General features: G+C 41.1%; 1 protein-coding gene across 3 annotated transcripts; it reads left to right on the top strand.

Moving 5' to 3' along the window:
• Window positions 1-7,288: 7,288 nt before the first annotated feature.
• LOC149173952 (uncharacterized) lies at window positions 7,289-10,300 on the top strand. Of its 3 annotated transcripts, none has more exons than XM_089422496.1 (5): window positions 7,289-7,628; window positions 7,733-7,821; window positions 8,769-9,382; window positions 9,585-9,745; window positions 9,888-10,300. In XM_089422496.1, exons 1-3 carry the CDS (start codon window positions 7,389-7,391, stop codon window positions 8,854-8,856), a joined length of 417 nt encoding a protein of 138 aa, XP_089278622.1. In that variant the 5' UTR covers window positions 7,289-7,388; the 3' UTR covers window positions 8,857-9,382; window positions 9,585-9,745; window positions 9,888-10,300. The 3 variants fall into 3 exon arrangements, with proteins under 3 accessions (XP_089278622.1, XP_089278620.1, XP_089278619.1); XM_089422494.1 differs by having other exon boundaries at window positions 9,532-9,745; XM_089422493.1 differs by having other exon boundaries at window positions 8,769-9,745.
• Window positions 10,301-19,627: the final 9,327 nt, after the last annotated feature.

Below are 19,627 nucleotides of genomic sequence, written 5' to 3'. Positions count from 1 at the left end.
TGCCATTCAGGGTATGCATGCATGAATTTTTGACATGGGCTAGGTTGAGATGCGAAATCAATTGTATACTTCGCACAGTTTATTCTCAAGTAAAGCATCCAATAGTATTTGAAAATTTGGAGACTATCCCATTGCAACATCTACTAGCCAATGATCAAACATTTATATTATCATAGGTTTTTACGATGGTGATTTTTATTTCATTAATAAATTATATGAAGTGATTTGAACAACGAAGAAGCCATGGTAGAAAACTAGGATAAAGATAATTGACATATGAAGTTACTGAATACACCATAGTAGCAAATAGGCATAAATGGAAATGTCGATCCAAAAAATTCACAAATCCAATGAAAAGTAAAAATAAAAACCCAAATGAAAAACAGGAGAGTAACCACGTCAAACATAAGGAAATTAAAGAGAGAAATAAGAACGGATTTTCTTACCTCAGGAAAACACTCACATGGAAAAGTTTTGTGAGAGACCCTAAAGCTGGAAATGAAAATATTCTCTCTAGACAAAATTTCGCAATAAAGGTCAAAAATCCTATTAACAGAAATGTGGAAAACCTTGAATCACTAAGTGGAAGACTGGTACCCTTTTCTATTTTCTCGAACCCACGCATAGAAATTTAAAATCTATTAGATATAAACTCTTTAAAGCTGTGAGAAATAAATTATTCTAAGAAAAGAACAAAATAACTGTCAGATCAGTGAGATTTAAGGATAACAGTTACATGTTAGCAACCTCATAGTCACATCTAATAATAAGATATTAAACCACTTCAAACCACCATATTCTTTAGCTAAACCAGTATACCTTGGGGAGGATAGGTATGGGATCAAAGGAAAGAATTGTATATGATGCAAAATGATATGAGAAACCAAGAAGAGAAAACCCTGATCGAACTTACATATAACTTAGCTCCCAAACCCAACAATGTGAATGGTGAAGGAGACAATGAAGGGGGTAGTAACCCTAGTATTTTGTTGAGGGATTTCCCATCGTTGGGTCTCAAAGCTTAATTTATGTTGTCCCTATCTGACACATCACATAGGCACACCGATTCCCATTAAAGCAATCATAGCCACATTGCCATTATCCATATGGAATGGCATAGTGTGGTGGAGGTGCTTCAAAGTCAATGCATAAGAATGATAAATGGTGTGATGGAAATATATGTTCACTTTCAAAGCCATGGCCATGAGTTTCTAAATGTTTATAAACATTTTATCCAAAAAAATAACCAAAGGTTTTTACATGTTCATCACCTAGGTAATAAACCCTCCATGATGCAATGTGCATGGACCAACATTAATTATTTTTACAAGATACAGTGGTAGGGTGGAATATCCACCTTATTAACTTTAATCAGATGTTTTACAATGGAACAATTTTTTTTATTAAAATATGGTGTCCAATAAATTCCACTTGCTTAAGAGGAAAATAAAAATGATTTTGAGGTAGCAATGTGAACACAAAGTACACAAGCATGCTATACACTTAACTATTTAAGAAAAAATAATGTAAGGAAATGCACATATTGACAATAATGAATTAAGTAAGAATGCCTACAAGAAAACATAGAAACAAATAAATAAAAATAAAACAAAAAAAATTCTGAAAATTTTTGGGTGGAGTACATTATACTATTTTTTCTTTTTCTTTTTTTATATCACCATAATTTCTCCCTAAATTTGAAGTAACAATAATTTCAATGTTATCATTATTCTATACAATGACGCTTCCCTTTAGTTTTCAACAATTTAGCCAAGACTTACATCTTTGTGCCTTAGAGGTTTGAGCTACCAAGTGGTTTTGAGTGAATTTTCAAGCAATATTAGGAAATATCTCCTCTTCCATTTTGTTTATCTCATTATTTTATATTCAGTAAGTAGACGTAACCATCCTATCAAATGGGAAACACATGCTTCTATTATGAAAATATAATTTGGTGTATTGGCGTTAATTTTAAAATTCTAATTTATTAATGTTTTTTTATTTGCTCTATCATTTTTAATGATTTCATAACTATATAAAAACATCACAACCACATTCACTGATGTGGTCAATATACGCCAATCAATGTCCTTGCATACTTCGATAGACATAAAAAGTTGGAAAATGTCGTCAATATATTTATTTTAACCCTATTAGTAAATGTGGTTGTAGTTACAACCGAAATGTGTATGGTGTATTTCTTGACCATGGTTGACCATGGTTGGTGAGGTTGTATGAGGTTGGTCAAGGTTGATGAAATTGACTATCATCAAGCTTACTGTTAAAAATATACATGGCGGAGGCAGAATATGAATGATAGTCATTGAGTTGCATATATTATTGGCATGATATACATTTATAGTACATTGGATTGACCATTGGATTCCATATTCCAAGGTCTCTTGTAATCCAGTGGTTTTTCACCTTCCACACCAACCCATAGAGGATTAGGTGTCCAACATTCCCCCCTTAATATGAAGGGGCATGTATGAGTCCAAGAAAAGAGTTGTAATAGAAAATGTGCAAAAGTGGATGGCAGGACTAGGCTAAATGTGCTCTCTGGAATGTTGGTATAAGGGGGGTGGTTTAAGGATGAGCACTAACACTGGAACACTTAGTGCAGTTCCAAGAACTCTTCCAAATATGGCATGAATTGACTTCTTCTACTAGAGGAAGTTCTCCTCATGTTTTGAAGAGGGAGACCTTCAACCTTGAATGGGGGGTCTCACCACACGTAAAAAGGGAGGTCTCAACTTGTGATGGCTTAAGGATGACCAACAACTCTAGAATGCTTAATGAAATTCCTGGAATTCTTCCAAAACTGGCAAGAAGCTGAAGTCTTCTACTGGAGGAAGTGTCCTCAATTATTTTGAAGAGATGTCTCAAGCCCTTATAGATGGTTTAAGGATGATCATCAACCAAAGGCATGCTTAGGGGCAGCTTTGTCTCTGGCCACAACTCTGAATCTAGTATGGTAGGTTGTGGATCGGGCTCGCTTGATGTGGATTTGAAGATGACCATCACTTCCCTCGTGTGAGATAAAAGGTGAGATGATGGAGAAAACTCAACTACAAGATTTTTCAATACTCTAGAACATGTTCTAACATATGAATGAAATATATTCTTGGCTATTGAAGCCCATTGCCAAGAATTGATCCATCCAATATGAATCTTTGTTCTTTTAGGAGGCTTGTTTTTGAAGCATTTGTTTGAAGAATGAGTGGTTTTATGATAGTTCTGACATGGATGAAGATCAAAAGAATAATATTTCATATGGCCAACTCAGTCACAGTGTTGGCATTTAACAACTTTTGGCTGCAAATGTGGGGAGCATAATCTGGAAAAAGTGAAGGTGAACAATCATGAAGGAATCCAACACTCTGAAACTAGATGGGCTTTGAGTAATCTAGAATGCGAAAGGAAACCTCCTTATCATATCCAAGACATGTTCTATGCTTTTTATGGGCAAGCTCTTCCGAAGGTATGATGATGGGCTTGGTAAGCGTATGTTAAATTTCTGCTTCTGCATTTAACTCTGACCTTGAGATGGGTACTTCATATAAATAAATATTAATCTCATTGATATGATTATTTTATGGCAGCTCATAGGAGTCTGTCTCAATTTTCTGAATAGGAATAGATTCATAATGATGACTCCATTGTTGTTATTCTGCTAGTTGGAGCTGAGATTCAAGCTGCAAAAAGTCAATGTTTTGTTTTTCATTTTGTAAACAAGTTCAAATATTGGAGAGAGTGTCCATAGTGATTTGGACCATCTAATCAACAATGGAATAAATTAGAGTATCTAGCAACTCTAATGTATCATCAAGTCTAACCATTTTCTCCAACCTTATAAACAATATCTTAAGCTAGAAATTGCACAAAACCCTCCTTTTTCTACAGTAGCTGCAACTTACAACCTTTTCTTTGAAAGGATTCTCTACACACTCTTCAATGAATCTTGATATGCTATGAAATTAAACTTATTAGCTAGTTCAATCAATAATATGTATACCAATACAGTCTTCAAAGAATATGACAACACTAGCATATGACAATGAATGATTGTTCAACTATATGAATGAAACACCAATGCATAGGAATATGTGTCAACGCATAGGTCACAGACATTTGAACATGCTTGCCATACTTTGGATGGATGTTTGAATATATATTTTTTAAACATCGTAGACAATACCCTATAAGATTTGTCAACTATTCTCTTCCTATAGATATTACCAAAAGATCTCCCATAGTTTCTCCTTTCACACACTTTGTACAATATTTAATATAATGTTTGGAACAATCTAAAAGCGCTTTATAAACCGCCGTGGCTCTAAAGTTGCTATGTAAACCATCAAGGTAGTTCATTCACAATCAACCCAAAGGTTAAACTTAGTTAAATGTATGACCCTTCAAAGAACTTTTGAATAGACCGGCGATAGTGATGGGATATTGTATACGTGGGCTTAGGCGGAAGTATCTTATACATGAATATGTTTCTGATGTACTTATCATAGTTTTTTTAATCATTTTCACGCTCGCAGATGCTTAGATGTCCCCGAATTTCAATGTTTTGGGAGTGATAATGGTCTATGGAGCTCTTCTAATGGATTCTTTCGTTGGGATTTTACAGGAGGCAATATTTGAAAATTAATCTAGCCACTTCACATATGGAAATTTTGTTATGTTCAACGGTAGTTGGGCTACCCCTTTTGATCATACCCATGGGGCTAATGGGTGAGCTGTTCAGAGCATGGACCTCCTTCTCCCAGCATATATGCATTTATTTGGTGCTCATCTTTGAAGTGATGGCGACTTTCATTGGTCAATTATCAGTGCTCTATCTAATTAAAATTTTCGGTGCCATAATGACTGCCATGGTGACTAGCAGCCAGACAAGTTCTTAATTAATGAATCGATAAGAAGGACTTGGCTCAATACACAGGCATCCAACAGAGTTCAACAAACACACTAGCAAACAATGATGTGGGTATGGAGGCTAGAACGTTATGTGTATAAGTGATGCATAGATTTCAGGGCCTTCGAGTGGATGGAGCATCATAAATCATATGGTTAGAATGGACAGAGTGTCAAGAAGGAGTTACTAACGCAGAGAATGCAACTAAAATATAACTGATAGGATATTCATCAAATGCGAGTTACTAAGGCAGAGAATACAACTAAAATATAGTTGATAGGATATTCATCAAATGCAGGACTCATAGCCGAACTTTCATGCACATAGAAATCGCAACATCATTGGCTCAAAATGAAGCAAAGCAAGAGAACGCCCACTTTGATACCATGTTAAACACATACATGGCAGAGGTAGAATATGGCTGATAAACATTGAGTTGCATATATTATTGACATGATATACATTTATAGTACATTGGAGTGATCATTAGATTCCATATTCCAAGGTCTCTTGGACTCTAGTGGCTATTCACATTCCCCACCAACCCATAGAGGATTAGGTATCGAACACTTACACTAATGACAATGAGAAATGTTACATTAATGGTTGATGTGGTTAATGGGGTTGACCATGGATGAAGATGGTTAACCATTATTGACCATATTCAACCACAACAATATTGATTAACCATTATGGTTCACCATATTCAACCATAAATACTTTGGATCACCATGTTCGGCCATTCTAACCATGGTTGACAATGGTTAGGCATTAAGAGTCGATAGAGCATGGAATGTTCTAGGTTGATTATGGTTAACCGAAGATGAGCATGATTAATCAAGGTTAACCGCATTCAACCATAGAGACCTTGATCATGGTCGACGATATTCAACCATGTTTGACCATATTCAACCATGGTATAATCATGGTTGACCATGGTTGATCATGGATGACCATAAAGACATTTTTTTATCATTATGTTTGAAATTATTCAACATTAAAGACATTAGTTGACCATGTTGATCTAACCTAACCATAGAGATCTTGATTAAAATAAATAAAAATAACTCATTATAATATTATAATATTTTCTATGAAATTTCTTCCCAAACACGCCCCTATTATAATTCCACTCCACACTAAAATATTGTTAATACTGGAACCCAAAAAAATCAGACTTGTCACTAACAAACTCACATAAATTTGGAGGAAAGTATTAATGTAACAAAGTTCTAATTTTATATAGTCAGATATCTAACTGATCTGTTGGAATTTGGAGCAATGGTAACAAACTTTAATTTTATATATAGAGATATGCGAGTAGGTATTTGTTGGTAATATAAAGAATTACCAACAAATTTGACATTTTAAGGATTGAGTTTCCATCAAGTGGGTCTTCCCCAAGACCACTAGAAGCATGACGATGATTATGCCATGCATTTTTTTTTGTTAGGATATGTACAATTTTAATATTCTTGAATTTTGTTGCAACCTGTTTCAATAAGGTAATATATTCATTATTTTAATTATTAATATCTTAATTTATTCAACCTATATTATAGCTTAATTTTTTTTTTTTTTTTATATTTTATATTTATATTTTTATATATTATATTTTCTTTATTATAAATATATTTTTATCATAATTGTAAAATTTAATTGAATTCTTTTAAAACTTTTCTAAAATTGAAAAGAGTTTTCCCACTAGATTTTCAGGTTGCATATTATTATTTTACTAAAATTTATTATTTTAATAAATAACATCATAATGAAATTAATGTAGTTTTCTTTCAAAATTGAAGAGATTTCTTTCACGAGATCTTTATATTGCATGATATTAATTTAGTGAACTTTAATATTTTATTAAATAAAATTGTAATGAAATTATATTAGTTTTTTCTCATTTAATTGTTTTTATTGTTCTAATATTAGATATATTAGTAAAAAATCTATTTAAAACATATTTATTATTTTTAATAGTGAAATGTTTTATATTCTTTTTATTATATAAAATTTATTATATTTTCCATTTTTAACATAAAATATCCCCTATTGTTAAAATTAGGATCTATTTATATTGTGTATTAAATTCAAAATTGTCATACCTCCATCTTAAACATTAGTCAATAAAAATTGGATTAAATATAACAATTAAAAAAAAAAACAAATCGATTACTTGGGTTTTGGTCGGAGTTCAAATCTTACTGTTCAATCTTTACCCTGATATTTTAATACGACTATTGTACACATAATCCGTGCTATAAGGAACACTTATCGATGTGTACTGCACCTGCATTAAATACCCATAACTGACCGATGTGAAGAATTTAATTTTAACCAAGGCTTAACTATCTTTGGACTATTCGTTTGCGTTTTTATTAACATTCACTCCGGCTCCACAGCTTTGTGGCACGAGCAAGCTACCCCTTCTTAGTTAGACGCCTCGGGATTCTCCCTTCCATCAACGATGGTGCGCTCAGCTCTTAGATCCAAGGGCTATGATCTGTTCAGCAGATTTACTCATTCAGGGTTGCTAGAATTTGGCTCATTCGTTTCCCCAACTCTTGGCTCCTGTTCAAGCTTTACTCCTCCCACCTCTATCCGATTCTTCGGAAGTAGCAGGAACTCTTTCTCAGGGGCCAGCCATCAAAGCTGGAGCTACTCTTTTAACAGTAAACGGTTGACATCTCCCAATTCAATATCCGTGGTATAGTTCTCTTAAATCTAATGTTTTATTTTTTTTCCTTATCCTTATTTCTCTTCGACACCAGGTTGCATGATACTAATCACTTTCTTTTCCTCTGTTCTTAGGGTTTGACGGGTTCGAATGTGAGAAATTCTCTGGTGCCATCCCTTGAGGTTTGCAGAATCTGGCAGTCACTGGTGCATAAGTTTTCCAGGTAAACAATGGTCCGAGGTGTTTCCCATTTGGCATATGAGGGTTTCTCTTCTCTTTCATAGAGTTCTGAGTGCTCTGCTTCGTGTTATTGTTTGTTTTATATTCGACTGCTCGGAGGGGAAGGCTCTTCTAAAGCCTCACTAAACCCTTACGAAGCTTCTTCGCAGACTTGCTACTCAGGTTGCTCTCTGGGCTACAGTGTTGTAGTTATGTATTTCTAGCCAAGAGCCTGGTAATTTCTTTGTCGGTAAATTATTGGTATTTTTAATCACCTTTCTGGAAGTGAGACTTGTCAAGCGACCTTGGCCCTTGTAGACATTCTGTATAAGTTATATGTTTTTTTTTTTTTTTTTTCTAATAGACTTTGTATGGAAGCCGTGGACATTTTACGACCTTAATCACAGTATTTCTTGAAGTCATAACTGTTATCATGTTTCCTTCTACGAAAGTCTTATTCTGAATTTTACACACAAGGTGCATTCTCTATTATTTAAATTGACTTATAAGCATTTCTCCGGATACTGTTTGAACGCTACTATTCTTGATTTACTCATTGTAGAATATTATGATTTCCTTATGCTGTATTGCATACTGCTAAGTTTTTGAGATCGTTTTCACTTGTGACGATGCATCTCTATTTGAAGGTTATTTTGTTTTTACAGCTGATGAGTTTATAAGTTAAGAAATGGGTAGGGTTTACTGTTTTATGAACAAAGCTTCTACTCTTTTATTTCCTTTTAATATCGCTCAGTTTTTACTAGCAAACTTTATAGGATTAAATCCTTGTCAGGGTTTTGTTAGAGTTTCCTCCTCCGAACGCCACTCCTATTGTGCTGTTATTACTATTTTTAACGAGATGACATAGATTGTGCTTTTGTTGTGTAGCTATGAAAAAACTAGAGTATTTTGGTTTGGTTTGATGACATGGATTGCGCTTTTGTTGTGTAGCTGTGAAAAAAGCTGGAGTATCTTTCCACATTTGAGAGATAATCCGAGTCGTCCGCTGCAAAAAGTATTGGCATCATTTAAGAGATAATTTGATTCGCCAGTTGCAAACGGAATTGGCATCATCATCGAGATAACCAGCGCGACAGCCCTAGCCCTCCGCTCTTAGTAAAATTGGTTGCATGTGATAGCAAAGTGCGAGAGATAGGTGGCGTTTCTTATCGAACATGTTATCTCAACTGAAGGAGGTTGATTACTTAAATAGTCTATTAAATTTATGGATTGATATTGGCATTGGCATTGGGTCTGTATATGAATGTGTTTTGGTCTCTGTTGTTATGTCTGCTTCTGTCATCTGCTTGGTGTGTCTGTCTGTCTGGTGTGCTTGTATTATGTAATGTGTTTTGGTCTCTGTTGTTATGTCTGCTTCTGTCATCTGCTTGGTGTGTCTGTCTGTCTGGTGTGCTGGTGTGCTTGTATTATGTGAGAGGTGGAGGCAGAGGCGTGCTTGTGTTGCCTGAGAGGCAAAAGGAAGAGGCATGGAGCGTAATCAATTATTGAATCAAAACAACTCTGCGCAGGGATCACAGTTAAATGTGCATCTGACTCGATGACAGGTAAATGAGGCATTCCGGTACTAGATCACTCTGATTATGGGTTGTGGATTGCAAAATAGATTAGCTGAATGACAGAGAAATCAATCATTTCTGCCTTCAGAAAATTCATTGGCATAGTTCCATTACTGTAAATAAACTGATATGTTCAGTGTTGTTTGGTTTTTTAAATTAAATCCTCAACATCCTTGGCGAGAGGCGGCAGTATAGATCGCTACTTCGTGCATAAATGGAGAGAAACAGGGCCGGACAATATCATGGTTGGATCTAGGCGGTGACCATTGTCGAATAATGGCCACCGGGAGAGTTTTATTCCACAGAGCTTGCGGTTTATTGGTTTTTTAAATCAGATCCTCTGCATCCGTGGTGAGGTGGTTTCTTGGTTTTTTAATTTAGAATATGGATCCTCTGTATCCATTTTTCTTGGTTTTTAAAATTAAATCCTGAGCATCCATGGTGAAGGGCTTTCTTGGCTTTTTAAATTAGATCATCTGAATCCATGTTACAGAAAGCGAGAGAAATCGGGCATGCCTTTTGAATATGGCCGGCGTCGAAGCGTTTTTCTGGAGGAGAAATTCCTGAGAGCTCGCTGTTAAAAGATGGAGTTAACGGCGACCCTTACCTTCGCCGGTTTTGAAGGGCATAATTACAGCTTCGTATATAGTGCATAGGCCGGTGCTTGCTCTAGAATTGGCTTTTGTGTTCCGTTATCGAGCGATGGACTTACGCTGCAGGGTTGCTCGGTCACATCATTTGTTTTACCCATCGTCTCCCAATGCAGTAGCCATTCTCCCAGATTATTCCTGCTTTGTAGACATTGAATCTAAGGGCTTCAGCAGCACCACAACCCTTGAAAATATCATGTCTATCAATGTGGATTCATCCCTCGAAGGTAAGCACAACATTTTCTTGGCTGAATCAGTTTTAAAGTCATCGTCAAATGCATGTGTCATTAAGAGATTGTTCAGATTGCATTCAATTTCTTGTAAAAGTGGGTAAGCTTCTCCCTTATCTTCCTATCTGTTTCGTAAATAATATAAGGGGTTGTTTCTGCATTAGCTATCTCAGGTATTGCACTGAATTATTGATGCAATCTGCATTAGCTATTTCTAGATTAAGCATCTTACATCCAAGGGCCCCCAGAATGCTATTCAGTGATATTTTTTTACCAGTCATAGTTGAAGCCTGAAACCTACCTATTATTCAAAAATATATATCAGTTATTTGGTTACCAATATATCGGTTATTTGGTTACCATTTTCATTCCTTGCCTGGAAGATCAAGAATGAGTAGGTTCAGGAGGTGGGGTTGGATTCTGGAGGGTATCCCTTCCGGATGTTCAGGAATCGATTAGTCAAACGTCACTGGTCCTGCTGCCTATTCTCTCGCTCTCTAACTATAACATAGATACCTCTGCTTGTATGTCTCGAAGTGCCCTTCGATATCACTCGGATTGAATTTCTGGTTTTATATTTTGATTCAATATATTTGGTTTATATTGAATTTCTCGGTTACGTTGGACTTGTAATTTAATAGCTTGAGTTTTCTCTATAGGCATATGTGAACCATATCGATTTTATTTGGGTCACCCCTTTATCCTCTCCATTTGTCCCCAAGACAACCCTCTCCATCTCCCTCTCAGACACCCTCCATATTGATGCCGAGGTTGCTCACCTGTTGGGTCACCCCTTTATTCTCTCAAGCTCCCCCGAGACACCCTGCATCAACCTCCATATTGATGCCGAGGTTGCTCACCTGTTGGGTCACCCCTTTATTCTCTCAAGCTCCCCCGAGACACCCTGCATATTGATGCAGAGGCTGCTCAGTTGTTGGGTCACCTCTTTATCCTCTCCAGCTCCATATTGATGCAGAGGCTGCTCAGTTGTTGGGCTACCCCTTTATCCTCTCCAGCTCCCCCAGACTCCCTCCATACCGATGCAGAGGCTCAGTGTCTAATCCAATCTCACCCACGACCAAATAAGCTTGTACATATGAGATTACATAAAACCCCATAACTATTTTTTTGATTCATAATTTGGTAAATTTTCTCAAATACCGGCTCTCTATATTTAATCGTTCTTAATTTGGCTGGCATTAAAAAAAATTAACAAAAGATTTGTTAGGTTCAAAATATGCACATAAAAAGCATTTGATAATTTTGAACGATCAGGGATTGTTTGCCACCTTTCGCTTTGGAAACTTTCAACCAAGGCTTTCCGTGTGATTCTCTTTTTGTTGTCCCACCTCAAGTTGCAAGGGTGTGGGCAAATTTTGAAATGTTGCACTGCTTCCTATGAACCTGCCAATAATACTCTGTTCACTCCAAATAATTCATTTCTGTCAATTCGAATTATTTTAACATTATTCAGTAAAGCTTTTTTTTCGATCCTTATTTTAAAGTTCTATTTATATTTTTTTATTTATGGATAATTTTGTTGACATATTTGAAATGCTGAGCACTTGTTTGGAAGTCTTGTTTATAATTATTTTATGTAATATTGATAACATTTATTTCTGCTTATAGCCCCATTATACTTCACGTATTTGAAATTCTTAGCAATTTCTTATCAATATTGGTCTCTCCTCACAAGTAATCACAGTTAGTCCTCACTCATCACTAGAAAATTAAATTTGCTTCTGAGATATAAACACAAATAACAACCAAAGCTGAATGGTTACAATTTCCAAACACTGTGGTGTTCTGTACTTTTTGTGTTGTGCTATGCTAGTTACAATTTCGAAACAGAGCACTACAGGTTTGTATAATGGTGATCAATTAATACATTGTCTTAATGCACCATTAGATTAGAAATACATCTTAAAAATGAAGGTATTGAAGACCATGACCAACTAGTATTATGTTTTTTATTGTAATTTTCTATTTCGGAAACTTGATTTGGTCCATTGACGAAGAAGCCTTTTTTGACCACATCAAACAAAATGTGGGTGTTCCATCTTACTTACGTCTATGACCACTGGAGGTTTTTAGAAGTTTCTTGTGTTTGTATGTTAACTATGTTTGGTTCTCTAGAATTTCTGTCTATGCTAATTGTGCTTTTGGTTTATTTAGGTTTTCAAAGATTTTATATAATTAATATATTGATTTTAGATAGTTATGGATATTATCAATAAACATTGAGTTCTTTTTGTTCTCACTCAACAACGTTTGACATTATTTATATAAATTTTATTACTTAAATTGTTCTTTGCATAATTAATTATTTATATTGAAATTTCCTTATGCAGATTGTTTGTTGGATTATCATTTATGTATTGATATGTGAATTATTATCGGAAAGAAATATGAAAATTTGTAAGTATTATAAATAAACACAATCACATAATATGTAATTTCTTTTCTTTTTATCTTTTTTAAGAAGGATGACGAGGAGGAGAAAATATGAAAATTTTTAAGTACTATAAATAAAAAAAATTAAATGATATGTAATTATTTTTTCTTTTTATGTTTTTTTAGGAGGCTTAGGAGGAGGAGGAGAGGATGAGATGATAGAGGAAGAAATGGGAAGAGGTTGAGGATGAAGTGCGGGGGTTGGGGATGGGGAGCACATGGGGGAGTGGGAGGAGGTGGTGGGTGTGGGGGTGGAGGAGGGGGAGGAGAGGATGAGGTGGAGCAAATATGCAGAGGTTGAGGAGGAAGTGTAGGAGTATGGGGAGGGTGGAGGAGGAGGCGGCGGGTGGGGGAAGGTGAGGGGGAAAAGGAGGTGGCAGAGGAGAAGGTACGGGGGAGGAAGTGGAGGGGATATGGTGGGCAGGTCGCAAGGGGCGAAGTGGAAGGAGGGTTGAGTTGGAGGAGTGGGAGGAGGCCAGGTGGGGGGCGGCGGAGGAGGTGGGGGAGTGTGGAAGAGGGAGGCGAAGGGAGGGGGGAGGCGGAAGTGGGTGGGGAAGGTTGAGGGGGAGGAGGAGTAGGAGGAGGTGGCAGGTGAAGGACGGGTGATGGGGAGGAGTCATTGGAGTGGGGTCAAGGTGGAGGAGGAAAAGGGGGTGGAGGCAGAGGAGGAGGGGAGGGGGTAGGAGGCGGAAGGTGAAGGATTGGGGGAGGAGGGGTCGGTCGGAGGGCGAGGAGAGGAGGAGGGGAGGGGGTGGAGGCGGAAGGTGAAGGATTGGGGGAGGAGGGGTCGGTCGGAGGGCGAGGCAGAGGAGTGGGAAGAGATGGAGGAGGAGGAAGCGAGTGAGAGGAGGCAGTGGGCGGCGGCGGGGGGGGGGGGGGGGCGGGGCGGGAGGAGGAGGAGGTGGAGTATGTAGAGGAGGGGTGGAGGTAGGGGATTGACAGAGGGAGGCGGAGGAGGCTATGTAGGGGTAGAGGAGGGGGAGGAGATGGTGAAGGGGAGGGGCAGGGGGGAGGAGGAGGTGAGGGGCGAGGGGTTAGGTCGTAGTGGGAGGTAGAGGAAGGGGGGGAAGAGGCGGAGGAGGAGGAGGAGAGTGGGAGGAGGAGGAGGTGGAGGAGTCACAGGAGGGTTCGAGGCAGGGAAGGGAGGCAGAGGAGGTTGCAGAGGGGTAGAGGAGGGGGAGGAGGAGGAGGAGTTGTGGGAGGAAGTGAGGTGAGGAGGAGGTAGAGTATGTGGGGAGGGCAAGGCGAGGAAGAGGATGTGAAGCGGGAGGAGGTGAAGGGGGAGGTAGAGGATGCAGGGAGGAGGAGGAGGCGAAGAAAGAGGAGGCAAAGTGGGAGGAGGCGAAGTGGGAGGGGGTGGCAGAGGGGCAAGAGGCAGAGGAGGCAAGGGAGACATAGTTATAGGAGGTGGAGGACAAGGCAGAGGGGGAGGAGTTGGAGGAGCCATGAGGAGGAGGAGGAGGAGGAGGCAAGGGAAGATGGAAAGGCTGGGGGCAAGGGGGAGGGGGTGGAAAAAGGGGGAGGTGGGGGAGGAAGAGGTGGAGGAGGAGGAGGCGAGGGAGGATGGGGAGGTAGGCGATGGGGAGGAGTTGGGGGAATAGGAGGTGATGGGGGAGGAGTAGGAGGAGTGGGGAATGGTAGGAGGGGGAAGGGATAGAGGAGGAGGGGGATGAGCAGGCAGGGCAGGATGGGGAGTTATAGGTGTGGTGTAAGAGAGGAGGGGGAGGAGGAAGGGAATGTGGAGGAGAGGAGATGGAGTATGTAGAGGAGGGGTGGAGGTAGGGGATTGACAGAGGGAGGTGGAGGAGGCTATGTAGGGGTAGAGGAGGGGGAGGAGATGGTGAAGGGGAGGGGCAGGGGGGAGGAGGAGGTGAGGGGCGAGGGGTTAGGTCGTAGTGGGAGGTAGAGGAAGGGGGGGAAGAGGCGGAGGAGGAGAAGGAGAGTGGGAGGAGGAGGAGGTGGAGGAGTCACAGGAGGGTTCGAGGCAGGGAAGGGAGGCAGAGGAGGTTGCAGAGGGGTAGAGGAGGGGGAGGAGGAGGAGGAGTTGTGGGAGGAAGTGAGGTGAGGAGGAGGTAGAGTATGTGGGGAGGGCAAGGCGAGGAAGAGGATGTGAAGTGGGAGGAGGTGAAGGGGGAGGTAGAGGATGCAGGGAGGAGGAGGAGGCAAAGAAAGAGGAGGCAAAGTGGGAGGAGGCGAAGTGGGAGGGGGTGGCAGAGGGGCAAGAGGCAGAGGAGGCAAGGGAGACATAGTTATAGGAGGTGGAGGACAAGGCAGAGGGGGAGGAGTTGGAGGAGCCATGAGGAGGAGGAGGAGGAGGAGGCAAGGGAAGATGGAAAGGCTGGGGGCAAGGGGGAGGGGGTGGAAAAAGGGGGAGGTGGGGGAGGAAGAGGTGGAGGAGGAGGAGGCGAGGGAGGATGGGGAGGTAGGCGATGGGGAGGAGTTGGGGGAATAGGAGGTGATGGGGGAGGAGTAGGAGGAGTGGGGAATGGTAGGAGGGGGAAGGGATAGAGGAGGAGGGGGATGAGCAGGCAGGGCAGGATGGGGAGTTATAGGTGTGGTGTAAGAGAGGAGGGGGAGGAAGAAGGGAATGTGGAGGAGAGGAGATGGAGTATGTAGAGGAGGGGTGGAGGTAGGGGATTGACAGAGGGAGGTGGAGGAGGCTATGTAGGGGTAGAGGAGGGGGAGGAGATGGTGAAGGGGAGGGGCAGGGGGGAGGAGGAGGTGAGGGGCGAGGTGTTAGGTCGTAGTGGGAGGTAGAGGAAGGGGGGGAAGAGGCGGAGGAGGAGAAGGAGAGTGGGAGGAGGAGGAGGTGGAGGAGTCACAGGAGGGTTCGAGGCAGGGAAGGGAGGCAGAGGAGGTTGCAGAGGGGTAGAGGAGGGGGAGGAGGAGGAGGAGTTGTGGGAGGAAGTGAGGTGAGGAGGAGGTAGAGTATGTGGGGAGGGCAAGGCGAGGAAGAGGATGTGAAGCGGGAGGAGGTGAAGGGGGAGGTAGAGGATGCAGGGAGGAGGAGGAGGCGAAGAAAGAGGAGGCAAAGTGGGAGGAGGCGAAGTGGGAGGGGGTGGCAGAGGGGCAAGAGGCAGAGGAGGCAAGGGAGACATAGTTATAGGAGGTGGAGGACAAGGCAGAGGGGGAGGAGTTGGAGGAGCCATGAGGAGGAGGAGGAGGAGGAGGCAAGGGAAGATGGAAAGGCTGGGGGCAAGGGGGAGGGGGTGGAAAAAGGGGGAGGTGGGGGAGGAAGAGGTGGAGGAGGAGGAGGCGAGGGAGGATGGGGAGGTAGGCGATGGGGAGGAGTTGGGGGAATAGGAGGTGATGGGGGAGGAGTAGGAGGAGTGGGGAATGGTAGGAGGGGGAAGGGATAGAGGAGGAGGGGGATGAGCAGGCAGGGCAGGATGGGGAGTTATAGGTGTGGTGTAAGAGAGGAGGGGGAGGAGGAAGGGAATGTGGAGGAGAGGAGGAGGGGGAGGAGGAAGGGAATGTGGAGAGGAGGATGGGGGGGGGGGGAGGAAGAGGAGGGGTTGGGGAGGGAGAGGAGGAGGAGAAATAGGGGAAGGAGGCAAAGAGGGGAGGGGAAGGAGGTAAAGGGGCAAGGGGGAGAGACAAGACGAGAAGAATAGTGCAGGAGGAGGCATGGGGGTGGCTAGTGGAGGGGAAGGAGGCAGGGGGTGGGTGCTGGAGAAGTAGGAGGAGGATGGGGTGGGGTGGTGGATGGTGCAGTGGGAGGAATGGTGGAGGGGGAGAAGGTGGAGGAGGAAGTGGAGGAGGGGGAGGATGGATAGCAAGAGGAGTGGGAGGAGAAGTAGGGGGAGGAGGTGAAGAGGGGAGGGGAAGGAGGCAGAGGGGTGAGGGGGAGAGACATGAGAGGAAGAATGGAGCAGGAGGAGGCACGAAGGGTGGCTGGTGGAGGGGAAGGAGGTAGGGGGTGGATGTTGGAGGGCGAGGAGGAGGAGGAGGAGGAGGAGGAGGGGAGGGGATGGTGGATGCTGGAGTGGGGAGGAGTGGTGGTGGAGGGGGAGAACATGGAGGAGGAAGTGGAGGAGGGGGAGGATGGATAGGAGGAGAAGGGGGAGGATGGATAGGAGGAGAAGGGGGTAGAGGCAGAAGTGACGGAGGGGAAGTGACAAAGGAGGAGGGGGAGAAGGGGAAGGATGGGGAGGTAGAGGAGGTATTGGGGGGGGAGGTAGATGAGGTGAGGGAATAGATGGAGGGGGAGGAGGGGAAACAGAGTGACGAGGAGGCGGGGGAGCAAGAGGGAGGAGGCAAAGGGAGAGGAGTGGGAGGGGTAGTAGGAGGAGGGGGAGGATGGGGAGGATGACGAGGAGGAAGAGGTGGAGGGGGAAGAGGAATAGGGGCAGAGTAGGAGGAGGAAGTGGAGGAGAAATGGATTTAGAGTAATTAGAGAAGAGGGGGAGGTTGAGGAGGAGGTGGCGGAGGAGGCAGAGGTGAAGGAAAAGACGAATGGGGGAATATGAATAGGTAAAGAGGACGAGTAGGAGGTAGAGGTAAAGGCGAAGAGGAATAGGGAAAAATGGTGGGAGAGGAGGAGGAGGAGGAATTTGGGAGAAATGGAGGGAGAGGAGGAGAAGGAAAGGGGGGAGGAAGAGGAGGAATGGCGGTAGATAGAGGAGGAGGGGTTGTTGTTGAGGTGGTGGATTGCATGAGGGGAGGTAGGGAGAGGAATAATAGGAGGACGACGAAGTGGAGGGGGAGGTTGGGGAGGCGTAGGGGAAGAGGCCGAAGTGGGGAGGATGTGGAGTGGTGTGAGAAAGGAGTGGGTGGAGGAGGCGAATGTGGTGGTCACGCATGAGGGGAGCGAGGAGAAACATGAGGTGTAATAGGAGGAGAAGGGGAAAGAGAGAGGGAGAGGAGGAGGAATAGGAGAAACAATAGGAGAAGTTTTGAGGGGAGAGAAGGATGGAATGGGGTTTGAGGCTAAGGAGGACAATGAGAAAGGGGAGGAACAAGAGGAGGAGGATGACAAGGAGGAGCGTGAGGGGAAATTATGATGCAGAGAGGATAAAGGAGGTGGATGGTGGGGTGAGGAGTGATGGGAGAAGAGGGAAGGTGGAGGAGGAAGAGGAAAAAGTTGAGTGGAAATTAGGATGCATAGAGGAAGGTGGAGGGTGGAGTGATATGGAAGGGGATTGTCTCCAATGTGAATTTCACCACCGAATTATAATCACTTTTCCCCATATTTAAAAGAAAGAGAGAAAAAAGGACAAAAAATATTAAAATATTATAGAAAGCAATTCACTAAATTCACTTAATATATTTCAAATATATTTTTAACTAAAACATCATAAAAAAGCACTAAACTTTTTTAAAAATTTATATTTATCAAATTTTAATTATTTAAAATTAATTTTTTTTTTAAATATACTTAATTAATTTATACATCAAAAAATAAAAATATTTAATCCACACAAATCTACAATTTTTCTCTATTTCTTTAAAAAATACCATACTTAATTCCAATCCAAAAAAACTATAAAAATCTAAAATACTTAATAATAACCGAGCTCTGAATAGCGGGATGGTCATGAATGCGAGTCTTGTCGAAAACACAATCATGGACCTTGTGATGCAAATGAATTTTAATTTTAGCCGACCATTTTTGTAAAATAAAAATGAATTTTAATTTCAGTCGACCATTTTTGTAAAATAAAAATGAATTTTAATCTCAGCCGACCATTTCTGTAAAATAAAGTCGAGGAAAATGTCCTCTAAAACACTTGGATATTTTCTAAAGTTCATTTGTTAACGAGATGATTATTATTATAGTGTTCCAAGTTGAACTTGAAAGGTGTCACTCTTGAGATATGATATTAATAACGTTTTCAAAAAAACCCTTAACCGTCAAAAAAATACTTTTTGCATCCTTGCCAACACGTCAGGTCAGACGGTTATTTAAAAAAATTCAATGTATTTTACGGGTAAACTGGGCTTTTGCTCGTCAAATTCAAACCGTTGAGGATTCATGTTTTTTTTTTTAAATTTCAATTCTCGCGCTTTTCTGTTTTTTGGAAACTCATGGGTTGATGCTTTCTATTTTTGAAAATGCTTTTGTTGCCAGGACCATGGATTTTCCTTCAGTTCATGATTTTTCCGTCCACGCTGATGCTTTTGTTGCCAAGTTCATGATTTTTCTGTCCACGCTGATGTTTTTCTTGCCATGTTCCTATTTAATATTCATGAAAACTATTGTTGTACTCAATGATTGTTACAGACCTTGATATTAAGGAAATGAGCTCAGTTGGTTGTAGGAAGAATGGTTGTTTCGCTATATATTCTCGATCCGGTTTTGGTAATTGGTGAAGATGTCTTGTTTGTTAGTGTTTTCCTCATTTTTGGGGGATTCATTTATTCAAAATGCTAGTTGGCTAAATTAAAATGAAGAGATAAGCTACATTATCAACTTGAAGCAACATCTTTCAATGACTAACGATTTCCCTTATAATTTATAAGAAGTCATGGTAACAAATATTCTTCCATACAATGCTATTAGATTGATACTATGTAAGCTTGAGTCGTGATAGATTACAAATAATTTCAAACCTTTACTATGTAGATAAAGTAGAATGCTTGGTAATTTCACACAATTTGCTACATAGTGTTATAAGTTAGTTCAACGTTTACCTTGATTACCCATAACAAAAATTTCTGTGTCATGACTACATATTTCTCTTACATGACATAATCTAGAATTTTGTTATGTTACCATCTTCAATAGTTAATGTGTTGCATTGAAGCATTATGATAAAATGAGTTAATGTGTTGCATTTAACCATTATGATAAAATTTTCTTCCTTGTTGTCTCAACAAGAGTTGCATACTTGGTATATCCTTTGGGTTTTATTTATTTTTATAATTTCACCATCGAATTTGACATTGAGTTGAAGAGA

Source organism: Pinus tabuliformis, chromosome 4_1, assembly GCF_031772625.1.
Source record: "Pinus tabuliformis cultivar Carrire ecotype Pingquan chromosome 4_1, CPIR1, whole genome shotgun sequence".
NCBI lineage: Eukaryota > Viridiplantae > Streptophyta > Pinopsida > Pinales > Pinaceae > Pinus > Pinus tabuliformis.
Note: the sequence above shows the minus strand (reverse complement) of the source record. Positions and strands in the feature narration are given on the sequence as shown.

Excerpts from the sequence above, each read along its gene's own strand:
- LOC149173952 (XM_089422496.1), top strand. The coding sequence starts at position 7,389 with ATGGTGCGCTCAGCTCTTAGATCCAAGGGCTATGATCTGTTCAGCAGA. Across the intron at positions 7,629-7,732 it reads CTCCCAATTCAATATCCGTG|GGTTTGACGGGTTCGAATGT; the intron begins GTATAGTTCTCT and ends CTCTGTTCTTAG. Across the intron at positions 7,822-8,768 it reads CTGGTGCATAAGTTTTCCAG|CTGTGAAAAAAGCTGGAGTA; the intron begins GTAAACAATGGT and ends TTTGTTGTGTAG.